The sequence below is a fragment of the Dipodomys spectabilis genome, unplaced genomic scaffold, assembly GCF_019054845.1.
Source record: "Dipodomys spectabilis isolate Male_0828 unplaced genomic scaffold, ASM1905484v1 ptg000618l, whole genome shotgun sequence".
Lineage (NCBI taxonomy): Eukaryota > Metazoa > Chordata > Mammalia > Rodentia > Heteromyidae > Dipodomys > Dipodomys spectabilis.
Genome location: NW_024871295.1, coordinates 134,916 through 149,119, shown reverse-complemented (window position 1 = coordinate 149,119; position 14,204 = coordinate 134,916). Strand labels below are relative to the sequence as shown.

The 14,204-nt window shown below is 40.0% G+C and overlaps 1 protein-coding gene across 4 annotated transcripts in view; it reads left to right on the top strand.

Moving 5' to 3' along the window:
- Smg1 (SMG1 nonsense mediated mRNA decay associated PI3K related kinase) overlaps positions 1 to 14,204 on the top strand; it is a 94,613-nt gene that overhangs the window by 18,172 nt on the left and 62,237 nt on the right. For all 4 annotated transcript variants that reach the window (XM_042671393.1, XM_042671392.1, XM_042671395.1 and 1 more), the window contains 7 exons: positions 2,829 to 2,992; positions 4,789 to 4,944; positions 5,822 to 5,958; positions 7,358 to 7,416; positions 8,938 to 9,151; positions 12,449 to 12,574; positions 12,964 to 13,036. In XM_042671393.1, coding sequence (XP_042527327.1) covers positions 2,829 to 2,992; positions 4,789 to 4,944; positions 5,822 to 5,958; positions 7,358 to 7,416; positions 8,938 to 9,151; positions 12,449 to 12,574; positions 12,964 to 13,036 — 929 coding nt within the window. The remainder of the gene's footprint in view (positions 1 to 2,828; positions 2,993 to 4,788; positions 4,945 to 5,821; positions 5,959 to 7,357; positions 7,417 to 8,937; positions 9,152 to 12,448; positions 12,575 to 12,963; positions 13,037 to 14,204) is intronic.

Below are 14,204 nucleotides of genomic sequence, written 5' to 3'. Positions count from 1 at the left end.
CTTCCTTCCTTCCTTCCTTCCTTCCTTCCTTCCTTCCTTCCTTCCTTCCTTCCTTCCTTCCTTCCTTCCTTCCTTCCTTCCTTTGTTTCTTTCTTTGTTTCTGCTGTGGGTCCTGAACTCTGGGCCTGGGTGCTGTCCCTCAGCTCTTCAGCTCAAGGCTAACGCTCTACCACTTGAGCCACAGCACCACTTCTGGCTTTTTCTGCTTATGTGGTGCTGAGAAATTGAACCCAGGGCCTCATGCATGCAAGGCAAGCACTCTACCACTGAGCCACCATCCTAGCCCTAATATGCTATTTTTAGATATACAGAATTCTCATGCTCCATAGTGTTAAAGCTTGCTGACCTAGTATATTTAGTATCTTCATACATAATTTTTTGAAATTCCATATTTTTAATATGTTAGAAATACTTAGCTTTGTTTATGAACAAAGGGAGTCTGAATATTTGATGAAGCTGTTCTATTAGAGCCTTAGCTATTTTACTGTGCCTGTCTATAGAATTGTAATAAGATTTATTGCAATAGCTTTTAAAAAGTAAATAGACTTGTATCAGTTAAGTATCTGAGCTCAATTGGCTACTAACAGTGATTACAGAGAGTTGAGCCTATGGAATGATTTATGTTGGTTATTTTTGTTAGTGGGGAAGGATAAGGAGATGAAAGTGTAAATGAAATGTTATGTGAAGTAATATCATCTTTACATACAAGGGGGAGGCATGAGGCAGAGTAGTAGACTACTTTCTCCCCTGGCCAGTGTCTTAAACTTTTCCAAAATGATTATAAGTTCAGAAGATGATTTCATAAAATGCAGAAGTGATATATATGCTCTTTCTGTACATTCTGTTGAACTTGCTTTCAAATACCATCCTATATTTTTTCCATCAAATAAATAAGGAGTCAGTTGATAGTTTAAGGCAGATTGCTATGAGGCAGTTTATATATACATATATATATATATATAAATTATATATAACTTAAATAAAGTAAATAAAAATATATATCAATCTTCATTTCTTTTTTCTTTTTCTTTTTCTTTTTTTTTTTTGCTGGTCGTGGAACCTGAACTCTGGGCCTGGGCGCTGTCTCTCAGCTCTTCAGCTCATGGCCAGTGCCCTACCACTTGAGCCACAGCACCACTTCCAGCCTTTTCTGCTTATGTGGTGCTAAGGAATGGAACCCAGGGCCTCATGCATGCAAGGCAAGCACTCTACCACTGAGCCATCTTCCCAGCCCAATCTTCATTTCTTTATGAAGGTTGTTTTCCTCAGGATAAAAGCAGGATAGGAACTGCTTACTTGTATTTTTCTTATGGAATAGACTTTTATTTCCTTTGTTGACATTGTGATGGGTGATGGAGTAAGACTCATGAGAAATCTTGAAGCTCATTTATCTACTTTACTGATTAGGAAATGGAGGCATAGAGTAGATGGGAGCCAACACTTGAATATGGATGCTAATTTTCTCCTGAGTGTTACCACTTGTTTATGTCCCAGGATCAGGTATTATTCTGAACAGTACTTACTGATCACACCTTTTAGATTCAGCTTTAGTGAGAGTTCATTATGTACACCTTTTAAAAATTAATATTGTAAGTATTTTGTGCCAATCCTGGGGCTTGAACTCAGGGCTTAGGCACTGTCCCTTAGCTTTTCTGTTCAGGGCTAAAGCTCTACTACAGTTCCACTTCTGGTTTTTTGGTGGTTAGTTGAAGGTAAGAGTCTAATGGACTTTCCTGCGTGGTCTGACTTTGAGCTATGGTCCACAGATCCCAGCCTCCTGAGTAACCAGGCTTATAGACCTGAGCCACTGACACCCATCTTGATCTCTCACTTTTTATTTTATTAAATTTATTTGTTTTTTTGGTCGGTCGTGGGGCTTGAACTCTGGGCTTGGGTGCTGTCCCTGCGCTCTTCAGCTCAAGGCGAGCGCTCTACTGCTTGAGCCACAGCACCACTTCCGGTTTTCTAGTGGTTTATTGGAGATAAGAGTCTCACGGACTTTCCTGCCCAGGCTGGCTTTGAACCACGACCCCCAGATCTCAGCCTCCTGAGAAGCTAGGATTTACATGCATGAGCCACCGGCGCCCGGCTCTCACTTTTTAAATAATTGTAATTGATATTCCTTAAAATTAAAGCATTTTCAATGAGGTCCTAAGCATTGCTATGCATAAGTAAAATCTTACTTTGTGGCTAAGGTGTTCTTTCTCTACATTTTGTTGAGCTTGCTTTGAAATATCATTCTATATTTTTCCACCAAATAAGGAGTCAGTTGAGAATTGAAGGCACATTGCTATGAGGCAGTTCTTTAAAAAAAATAATTTGGTAACCAATTGCCACTAACCTGCTGTCAGTGGGTTGTTGGGTTGGTTTTTTTCCCCCCTTAATGACTGGGAAGACTTAACATTTTTGACTCATTAACCCTCTTCTGTGAGGAGAATTGAGAGAGAATAACTTTTAAAAATCACATCATGGGGAAAGTATCTTGAACCAGAGTAGGCAACAGTCCAATTTTGCCTAAAACAAGAAACTTAACAGTAGCTAAGCCAGTAAAGTTGTGAGCAAACTAGCATGAGTTGGTCACCTTGATTCTGATGACTATTCAGATTTTGAATGGATCTTTAGTAGAAAAAGCAGAATAGCTGGCAGTTTATCTGTTGAAGGTTTTTCTGGTTGAAAGGCTTGTAATTAGACAGTGGAGTACTTAATGCATGATGGTAGCAGTTGAGTATGGAAACTAGAGGGTAGAAAAAGGCTTGTACACAAGAAAGATTTGTGGTTTTGGCCATTAAAATGCTGAAAATTCTAATTACCTGCATTTCTCTTTGCAGAACTGATAGTGCATCAGCCGACCCAGATAATTTAAAATATTCCTCATCCAGAGATAGAGGTGGTTCTTCCTCTTATGGACTGCAACCTTCAAATTCAGCTGTGGTGTCTCGGCAAAGGCACGATGATACCAGAGTCCATGCTGACATACAGAATGACGAAAAGGGTACGTGTGTTTTTGTTTTTGTTTTTTTTAAACTGCCGGAGGCATGTTTTCTGGGGGTTTGGAGTGAAGTGTTTTTTCTTTTTTAAGTTTTCCTTGCAGTGCTGGGAATGGAACCCAGGGTCTTGCATCTATATTAGGAAAGTACTTCACCACATGAGCTACGTTCCCAGCCCCGTGTTTTTGTTTGTATTACTTGCAAATACTCCTTTTCCATAATATACAACCTCTTTCATCTTCCTTGTTATATGTTTTTTTGTTTGTTTATTTGAGCTGGACCTAGAGCTTGAACTCAGGGCCTGGGTGTTATCCATCAGCTTACTGAAGGTTAGAGCTCTACCACTTGAGCCACAGCTCCATTTATGCTTTTTTTGGTAATTAATTGGAGATGGGTCTCATGGGCTTTCCTGCCTGGGCTGGCCTTGAGCCAGATCCTCAGCTCTCAGCCAGGTCCTGAGTAGCTAGGATGACAGGTGTGAGCCATAGATCCCTGGTTGTATATTTTCTAAACCTGCCTAGCTAGTTTCCCTCTTCCTTCTTTCTTCTCATAGATTTAAAATCAGCAAGTGAGGAATAGGTGACAACTACATTATTATTTTGAAAAGTTTATGTTTTTCTTTTTATTACTTTAAGCTTAAATGCTTTCTTTCTCTTTTTCTTTTTTTTGTCGTTCATGGGGCTTGAACTCTGGGCCTGGGCGCTGTCCCTCAGCTCTTCAGCTGAAGGCGAGCGCTCTACCACTTGAGCTACAGCGCCACTTCCGGTTTTCTGGTGGTTTATTGGAGATAGGAGTCTCATAGTCTCTCCTGCCCGGGCTGGCTTTGAACTGCGATCCTCAGATCTCAGCCTCCTGAGTAGCTAGGATTACAGGCGTGAGCCACCAGCGCCCGGCTTCTTTCTCTTTTTATTTTTTTTTGTCTGAGACCAGGACTCCAACTCGGTATCTGACACTTTCATTCATTGGCTGGTACTCTACTACCTGAGCCACACCTCTAACCCCAAAGAGTTAGTTCTTCCTTTTTTTTTTTTAGAAGAATGTTTTCTAACATATAAGTGCATTGTATAGTTGCAAAAGTACACAATATTAGAATATTGTCTGTTATCCCTTCATCCTGTCCCTTGACTTATAAAGATGTATTTAAACAAGGCTGGTTGCCAGTGGCTCACACCTGTAATCCTAACTATTCAGGAGGCCAAGATATGAGTTTTGTGGTTTGAAGCCACCCTGGGCAGGAAAGTCTGTCTACAATTAACCATCCCCCCAAATCCAGAAGTGAATTTATGGCTCAAGTGGTGTGGTGGAGTGCTAACCTTGAGCAAAGAAAGCTCAGAGACAGCACCCAGGCCCTGAGTTCAAGCCCCAGGGCAGCACAAAAATATGTATCTGAAACAAAATCTGACTTAATTTAGTTTTTATTTTTTGTTTGTTTTTTTGGGTCTGGTTGTGGGGCCTGCTCTGGGCCTGGGAGCTGTCCCTCAGCTCTTCAGCTCAAGGCTAGCACTCTATCACGAGCCACAGCGCCACTTCTAGCTTTTTCTTTTTGCTTATGTGGTGCTGAGGAATTGAACCCAGGGCCTCATACGTGCAAGACAAGCGCTCTACCACTGAGCCACCTTCCCAGCCCCGTAATTTAGTTTTTATTAGCTTTAGGCAAGGAATCTATGATTTTAGGATCAGCAGCACAAGGGAAAATTAGAAGCAAAGGCTGGGTGAGTTGTAGATGGATAATGACTTCGTACTGTCAGGAATTGATGAAAATGAAGAGCTCTACTAAAAATAAATTTTGTTGTTCTTTTAGGTGGCTACAGTGTCAATGGAGGATCTGGGGAAAATACTTATGGTCGGAAGTCGTTGGGGCAAGAGCTGAGGTTTAACAATGTGACCAGCTCTGAGTTCACCAGTGTTCAGCATGGCAGTCGTGCGTTAGCCACCAAAGACATGAGGAAATCACAGGGTAAGGCTGGAAACCCAGATCCACCACACATACCACATAAAGGGTACCATCCACACATTTCCACACCTCTGCCTGTGTTGCATATCTTAGTGAATATCTGTGTACACATTTTTGGGGAAGGGCGTAAAGCCATTGAAGGGTCAGTTTCCTTTACATAAGAGTTCCAATGTAGAATGACTAAAGGCTAAGCTACCTCTTAAATGTTTGAAGCCTTATACTACAGAAGTGACATAGACTGTAGATAGTGACTTTAAAGTGCTTCTTCTTTACAATAGTTCTACTGGCAGATTTATCAACAGTATAAATTTCCCAACTGGTGACCTACTATATGTATTGGCAAGTCACAGAGCCTTTTCATGCATTTCTTGTTAAGAGTGTTAAATTCTGTTTGGGAATTTGCATTTGTTCTTGCAGTGAGAAAATAGAAGAAAAGTTCTGGTTTGCCTCTTGGATCATGGTGCCATACTCTGCTGTCTTCCAGCCTTGATCCTCAGATCATAGTTTTATTGAATAGCTAGGATTTCAGGAGTGAGCTGCTGTGCCCTAGCTCAGATAATGACATTTTGATGGACATCTCAATACTTTTAGGCTATAAACTTTCTATGTTGCTTTGTACTCAGTAGTCAGTGTTTTATTTTAGTTATTTATTTATTTTTTGGGTCTGGTCGTGGGGCCTGAACTCTGGGCCTGTGCGCTGTCCCTCAGCTCTTCAGCTCAAGGCTAGCGCTCTATCACTTGAGCCACAGCGCCACTTCCGGCTTTTTTTCTTTTTGCTTATGTGATGCTGAGGAATTGAACCCAGGGCCACAGGCATGCAAGGCAAGTGCTCTACCACTGAGCCACCTTCCCAGCCCCAGTCAGTGTTTTATATTCTCAGAGCGATCGATGTCTTACTCTGATGAGTCTCGACTGTCGAACCTTCTTCGGAGGATCACCCGGGAAGACGACAGAGACCGAAGGCTGGCTACTGTAAAGCAGCTGAAAGAATTTATTCAGCAACCAGAAAATAAACTGGTGAGTATAATACTTGGGAGCCAGAGGTAGAGGTCGAGGTCTAAGGCCAGTCTGTAAAATGCAAGACTTACTCTGAAAGGTAAACTAAAGCAGGAAAGGTGAAGGATTATTAGTGTGAGGCCTCAATTCCAACTCCAAAATGGCCCAGAAAGGGAACAGGGTTGCTTCTAGAAAAATAAGTTTTCTTATTCTGCACTTATTGTATCCATATTATGTTGAACTTTATTTTTTGCTGTTCCTAGGGCTTGAACCTTGGGTATGGGTGCTGTTCTTGAGCTCCGTTTTGCTCAAGGCTAACACTCTACCAGTTGAGCTCCAGTGCTGTTTCTGGCTTTTTCTGTGCTTACTTGGAGTTAAGAGTCTCACAGGTTTTTCCTGCCCAGGCTGGTTTTGAACCACGATCCTCAGATTTCAGCATCTTCAGTAGCTAAGATTGTAGACATGAGCCATCAGCACCTGGCAATGTTCAACAGCAGTTGCATCCTAATGTATAGTTTATCTGCCCTTGTCCACTGTTGCATCCACGTTGGAGTCTTCTGAAATGAAGCACTTTTAGTTTTTAAAATTAGCCTGTGAATAATTCCTCAGCTCTTCAGCTCAAGGCTAGCGCCCTACCACTTGAGCCACAGCACCACTTCTGGCTTTTTTCTTTTTTCTTATGTGGTGCTGAGGAATCCAACCCAGGGCCTCAGGCATGCAAGGCAAGCGCTCTACCACTGAGTCACCTTCCCAGCCCCTCAGATTTTTTTTCTTGGTGTTCTAGGACAAAAATCTCTTTGTTTTTCATATATGAAATAGAGATGCATGGTACATATTTCATTGGTGTAGAAGTTCGGTTTGATGACCAGGGCTAAGAAAATGGAAAAGCCCTTTAAACAACTCAGGAATAGTTTAATTATTCTTTCCATTACACATAATTCTAATAACAAATCAAGAGCTTGATGTGGGGCAGTAGAAAACTATTAAGGATGGTCTAGTTAGGCAAATAACAATTTGGCTCAAAGCATGCTCTTCCCCCTAAGTTTTTATATGAAACTTTAAAAAATACCCAACAAAAATTGTGCAGTGAACTGCCTGCCCACTTTGTCACTGACATCTGCCCATATTGTATGTCCTGTCCCTTCAGCACTTCATTTTAAGTGCATTCAGAGTATTTGAAGTCAAAGCAGCTCTTTTTATATTTTCATTGACGGTTTCAACGGTTTCCTCTGGATGTCTTTCATAGTTGGAAGAGAAACATGATGTTCCTGATGTATTTGGGGACTGGATTAATAAGGAAGTTAAGTTGCTTTCTAATTATAATTTGGAGAGCAAGACAAGTAAACAAGAGTATACAGTTTTTTCTTAAAAATAAAAGTTTTTTTGAAGTTTATTTATAAATGTGTGTTCTTTTTTAAAGGTACTAGTAAAACAGTTGGATAATATCTTGGCTGCTGTTCATGATGTGCTTAATGAAAGGTAAGTAACTAATAGTAGTTAAATTTAAATGGTAGTTTTAGAAATTATTAAGGTAATTTCTCATTGACTTTGGTTTTTTTTTTTTTTTGGGTCCAGTCATGGGGCCTGAACTCTGGGCCTGGGCGTTATCCCTCAGCTCTTCAGCTCAAGGCTAGCGCTCTACCACTGAGCCGCCTTCCCAGCCCTCTCATTGACTTTGTAAGCAGTATAAATAGAATCTATTTTAAAAAGGGTTATTGGGCTGGGAAGGCGGCTCAGTGGTAGAGCGCTTGCCTTGCGTACATGAGGCCCTGGGTTTGATTCCTCAGCACCACATAAGCAGAAAAAGCTGGAAGTGGCGCTGTAGCTCAAGTGGTAGAGCACTGGCCTTGAGCTGAGGGATAGCACCCAGGCCCAGAGTTCAGGCCCCATGACTGACCCAAGAAAAGAAAAGGATTATTTATTTTAAAAAATTTGCAACATAGCTAAATACTTGCGTATTGACTGGTGGAACAAATGAATGATGAATGTGGTTAGTTTTTTTAAACTCAGAATGTTTGAGAGAACTTAAGAATATAGAGGTAGAAGGGAGCTTCCGTCAGTGAGCACCCAAAGCTAAGCCCACGCTGGGGCTCTCAGAGGCACCAACGGGCAGCAGTGCTAGAAATACCTGACCTCCATGGTTCCTTGTTCTGTAATTAAATTCAACTGCTAGCTACTAACCACCATTTATTATTCACAGTCTTTCCATATTGACTATATAATATACTTAGTGTTTTCTTTTTTTTTTTTGGTTATTATTTTTGTTTTTGTGCTGGTACGGGGTTTGGGCTGGGGTGCGGTCCTGTAGCTTTTTCACTCAAGGCTAGTGCCCTTTTATTTGAGCCACAGCTACACCTGTGGTGGTGGTGGTGGTGGTGTGTGTGTGGTTTGTTGGAGATAATAATTTCATGGACTTTCCTGCCAAGGCTGACTTCTCACCATGATCCTCATATATCAGCCTCCTCCTGAGTAGGATGATAGGTGTGAGCTACCAGCACTGGCTTAGTGTTTTTTAAATTATTAAGGTGATGTACAGATAGGTTGTAGTACATGAATCAGGTGCAGTTCTTTTTGGACAGTGTCACCCTCAACTCCCAGTTTTTCCTTCTCATTCCTACCCACAAGTTGTGTATTTCATTTTCAACATAGTGGCTAGTGAGTTCCAGTGCTGCATCTGTTTACCCTTTGTCTATCTATTTGTTATAGTGTGTTTTATCTAATAATTTGTGGCTACCTTTTCCTGTGACTTGTCTAGTTTTAAATTTAAAGCTTCAGCTTTTTAGAAAAGCTAATATCTGAAAAGGGTACTCTTGAGTACTGCATGATAGAATTCTGTGTTTATTGGGTAAACTTTCAATCTTTAATTTGAACTTTTAAGAAATCCTTAAAAAGTTATAAAACATCTAAGACATTTTCTTTGGGAAGATGTGTCATTCTTGTTGTCTCTGGAAGCTTATGCCTTTTGTGTGTGTTTTGTTTTATTTACATTAAAATAAACAGTAGCAAGTTGCTTCAGGAGTTGAGACAAGAGGGAGCTTGCTGTCTTGGCCTTCTTTGTGCTTCTTTGAGCTATGAGGCTGAGAAGATCTTCAAGTGGATTTTCAGCAAATTTAGCTCATCTGCAAAAGATGAAGTTAAACTTCTCTACTTATGTGCCACCTACAAAGCACTAGAGACTGTAGGAGAGAAGAAAGCCTTTTCATCTGTAATGCAGGTAAGGTGAGGGGAAGCGATGACCTTGGGGCGGGAATCTTCCTTATCCTTGGGGGAAGGGCTCAGGAAGGGAAACAGCAGGCAGGGCCTGTCTGCTCACAGCAGATGTAATTAAAATTCAGTTCTTTGGGAGTTTGAGTAAAGGATATACAGTGGACCAATTTTAAAATGAGTATGTTTTGAGGATTTTTATATTTTTAGAAGCTTCCCTTTGTTGCTTAATGTTGGAATGACTTGCAGTTTCAAAAACAGGAACTCTTCTAGAGGAATTGAACAGAGAGGCTTCACATTTTTTGAGGAAAACATCACACTACACATCACATTCAGTTCTGAAATTTTTTATGCTGATGACAAGACAGGCAAGCAATTCTTCATCCAAATTAATATAAAACTTATTTATAAGGAATACCAGCTTTGCATAGCTTTATTTCATTTTTGTTTATAAGGTGAATGCATAAAGAAAGCACTATCTTTTTTCTTTTTAAATGCTGGTCCTGGGGCTTGAACTCAGGGCCTGGGTGCTGTGCTGTCCCTGAGCTTTTTTGCTCAAGGCTAGCACTCTACAACTTGAGCCACAGTGCCACTTCCAGCTTAATTAATGGTGGTTCATTGGAGATAAGAGTCTCATGGACTTTGCTGGCTTTGAACCATAATCCTTAGATCTCAGTCTTCTGAGTTGCTAGGATTATAGACATGAGCCACCATTGCCTGGTGTTAAATAACTTTTGAGCAAGATTTGAATTTTTTTTTCCCAGTCCTGGGGCTTGGAGTCAGGACCTGGGCTCTGTTCCTAAACATGTTTGTGCTGAAGGAGAATACTCTACCACTTGAGCCATAGCACCACTTCTGGCCTTTTCTGTTTATGTGGTACGGCTTCTTGGCAAGCCACATTTCCAGTCCTTGAATTAAAATTTTTTTGAGATCATGTTTTTAAATATTAGAGTGTTGTTAGTTGGTATTTTTTCTCCCTGTTTTAGAATTTCTCTATTTCTTTAGATCTTTATGAAGCATTCCATCTTTACGTATTTTATAGTGCTTTATTGACAGATTCATTTGTTCTTTTCCCATCCCCTTACAATGAAAAACAATTATTTCCATGGCATTTTACAGAATGTCTAAGGGATTCACAGTGTTGATATCAGATCTGCCACGGGGGTGGGTGTTGTGCCAAATGCCCATTCAGAAACCAAGCTGACTAACAGATACCTCCAGGTGTGACAACACTCATAGTTTTTGATGTCATCTAGTCCCTTTTTAACAGGTCCAGTTGCTACTGTAAGCTGGAAAAAACTCAAGTGTACAGCTGTGCATATCATCTAGTGGCAAATTCATTTTGCTTGCTTTTTTTTTTAATAACTCATGATATGTTTCATTTACATATGTTTGTATTTTACAAACATTTCCGAATTTTGAAAATGTACAAATCTACAGGAAAGCATATAAACTAATACAAGAGATACTTATGTACTTTATCTAGATTTATCACATTTAATAACTCTTTTGGGGTGGGATGTGCTGAAGATCGAACCCAGCACCTGGGATGTTGCATTTTAACTGTCACCTAGTGACCTTTTGGTAAGGTTTTGTTCTATTTCTCTTTCTTGGGCTCTCTGTTTCTGTCTGTCTGTCTCCCTGAATGTTGAACCATTTGAAGGTAAATGACACCATGACAATTCAGTATATGGAATAATTTGTTATGTGTAACAGCAATATTGTAATCACACCCAAATGTGAATTTTCTTATATTTACAGTGCAAATTCAAATTTCTCAGTTTTACCCTAAAGATGTCTTTGATAGCTATGTCTCCGGTAACCAAGAATTCATCAAGATTCAAGCATTGTATTTGATATTATGCCTTTTTAAGATCTCCTTTAACTTAGAATAGTTTCCCAAGAAAGGAACTTTAATGCTATGCTCTACTTTTACATTGTTCTTTCCTGGTTTGAGTCAGTCAGTACTTTATGCTGCTACACCACACCAACAGGCAGGTAATGTAGCTCATCCACTCTCCCATATGCAGTTTGATCACCTGGAGGAGAGGATGACTCCAGATCTAGTTAGTCTGCCTTTTGAGAAGGCTTCTTTCCCCACTTGGGAGCGATCTGGATATCATGCCTTGAGACATTTGGAATATTGTGGGTTTGGTAGTATTTTCTTCAGGGAGTGATTGTAGCATTCACTAATATTCTTGGTAGTACAGGTTACAGCACTGATTTCTGTGAAGTAGAGACTGTAGTTCTAGCATATCTTAATGTTATAGCAGCCTTTGTAAAGAACTGTTTCTTTTATGAAAAATGGTGTTTAACAGATCTAGAACATTCTATCAGTGATATGCTATATATTTATTTTGTCAGTGTGTATATACTGGTAACAAGAACCCACTTGCTGTCATTGATGTGTGGTGCTCATACTAAGACATTCTGAGTTGAAACAAATTGTATAAACTTTGTTCTAATGCTATAATTGCATAAAATGTGTTTACAGTTTAAATTGAAAAGTAATTGTGATACTTTATTATTATTATTATTATTATTTTGGGTCCAGTCGTGGGGCCTGAACTCTGGGCCTGTGTGCTGTCCCTCAGCTCTTCAGCTCAAGGCTAGCGCTCTACCACTTGAGCCATAGCGCCACTTCTGGCTTTTTTCTTTTTGCTTAAGTGGTGCTGAGGAATCGAACCTAGGGCCTCAGGCATGCAAGGCAAGCGCTCTACCACTGAGCCACCTTCCCAGCTCTGTAATTGTGATACTTTAAAGAAAATAGTTTCCTAAATATTCTTGTATTTGAAATTTAGTTAGAGTCAGGGTATAGGTGAGTGTTTATGAATTATGGACAAAGATATTACTTAGTAGATAGTTGCTGCTAAAGAAATAATGTTAGTAGATGTTAATGTGGAGAACAATGTTTTCACCCTTCCAGTTTTGTGGAGTTGAGATCTTTTCAACTTTTTTTTTGTTGGTTGTGGGGCTTGAACTCTGGGCCTGGGCGCTGTTCCTCAGCTCTTCAGCTCAAGGCGAGTGCTGTACCACTTGAGCCACAGCACCACTTCTGGTTTTCTGAGTGGTTTATTGGAGATAAGAGTCTCTGTTTCTTGCGTGGGCTGGCTTTGAACCGCGATCCTCAGATCTCAGCCTCCTGAGTTGCTAGGATTATAGGTGTGAGGAACTGGCAGTTTTCAACTTTTTCAACTAAAACTTGTTTTCTTTGGTTAACATGATCGGTTTTAAATATAGTCACCAGTAATGATCTAATTTGTTTTCTCCTTTGTTGAGTACTTACAGTTTGTAACTTATTTTTAAGCTTGTAATGACCAGCCTACAGTCCATCCTTGAAAATGTGGATACACCAGAATTACTTTGCAAGTGTGTTAAATGCATTCTTTTGGTGGCTCGATGTTACCCTCATATTTTCAGCACCAATTTTAGGGTGAGTTTCCCACTGTCCTTCAATGATGGGGTGAGGGGAGGATTGTAGTGTGAAAAACTGGGAAATCACAGACAATAAACACATTGATTCTCCTTTCAGTTTATCAGTGGCGTTTGAGGGTTTGAATTGATGCAATGATACTGCTTTTATAAAAATAAAAACTGCATGCTTTCTAACCTCAGTACTTCAAGATAAAATATTTCATCTATATCATGAATGCAGTCCCTTCCTCTTCCAGTCCCTTACTTCCCCCTACTAAGTTTCTTAATGTCAAGACCATAGAACAGAAGGGCATTTTCCTAGCTTGTTTTACTGTGAAATGGTCCATAGGTAGAGTGGCAGTTAAGTGCTTCCAGTGACTGGCCTCCTCTCTTTTTCTTTCCATCTAGGATACAGTGGATATATTAGTTGGATGGCACATAGACCATACTCAGAAACCATCACTCACACAGCAGGTGTCTGGTAAGGTTTCTTTCTGTTCTCGTTTATACCAGTTATTTATGTATTATGGGCAAGAATGCAGGTCCTCCCAAGACCATCTACTATGACTGTTCCTTCCATGATCCAGGAAGACTTAATTGCTTGAGGGAAATAAATTGGTTATTATAAATGAGTGTCACTTAGCTAAATTGATGTTGTCAAGGGAAAATCATGTGGTTAATAGTAGGGAATGTGAGTACAGATTGCAATGTTGCAGCTGTGAGAAATGTGAAGGATGTACCTTAAGTTTTTTTTTTTTTTTTTTTTTTTTTTTTTTTTGTACCTTAAGTTTTATGTAGCATTTCCTGGTAGAAGGAAATAATGGTGGCTACAGTACTCTGATGGAAGATCAAGTTATTTGGAATTTTTGCTGTTTTTCTAATTACTTAAAACAGCAGCAACAACCACCACCCTCTTCCCCATAGGTGTTTAGAGAACTGTCACAAATGATAACAAAGTGGTTTTGTCTTTGGGTGAATGTTTGCATATGCTAGCTAATTCCAGGTGCAGTAAGTTCTCTTGCGTACTTGGTTCCATACACTTCTAAAAGTGAAATGTGTTTGAGAATAGTTTGGTCTCCTTTCCTTCCTGCTGTGGAGGTGAGAACATCTGTGATGGCTGTATGTGACCCTGGGTTAGCAAACCAAGTAGATAGTCGCATTTTAATTTTAAGTCATATATAGAGACTATATGGGTATGGATGTGAAACCTTTTAAGCACTAAGAACCTGAAGTATGTAATTTTTAAGGAATGTTCATTTCTATAGCATTAAAAGAGGTTCTCAGCTGGCACCAGTGGCTCATGCTTGTAATCCTAGCTACTCAGGAAGCTGAGACCTGAGGGTCAGGGTTCGAAGCTGGCCTAGGTAGAAAAGTCCCCATGAGACTCGTTTCCAATTAACTGCTTAAAAGCTGGAAGTGGAGTTGTGGCTCAAACTGGTAGAGTGCTAGCTTTGAGCAAAAGTGCTCAGGGACAGCACCTAGGCCCTGAGCCCTACAGCCGACCAAAACAAATAAACACCTCTCAGTACTCATGCTTGGTTAATCATAATCATCATGTTATTACTTGTTAGCAGTCCTGATTTTATATAGAACGTGTTTTTAGATGGGCAACTGGAAAGCTTTACAACAAAGTTTGTGTGACTAAGCCC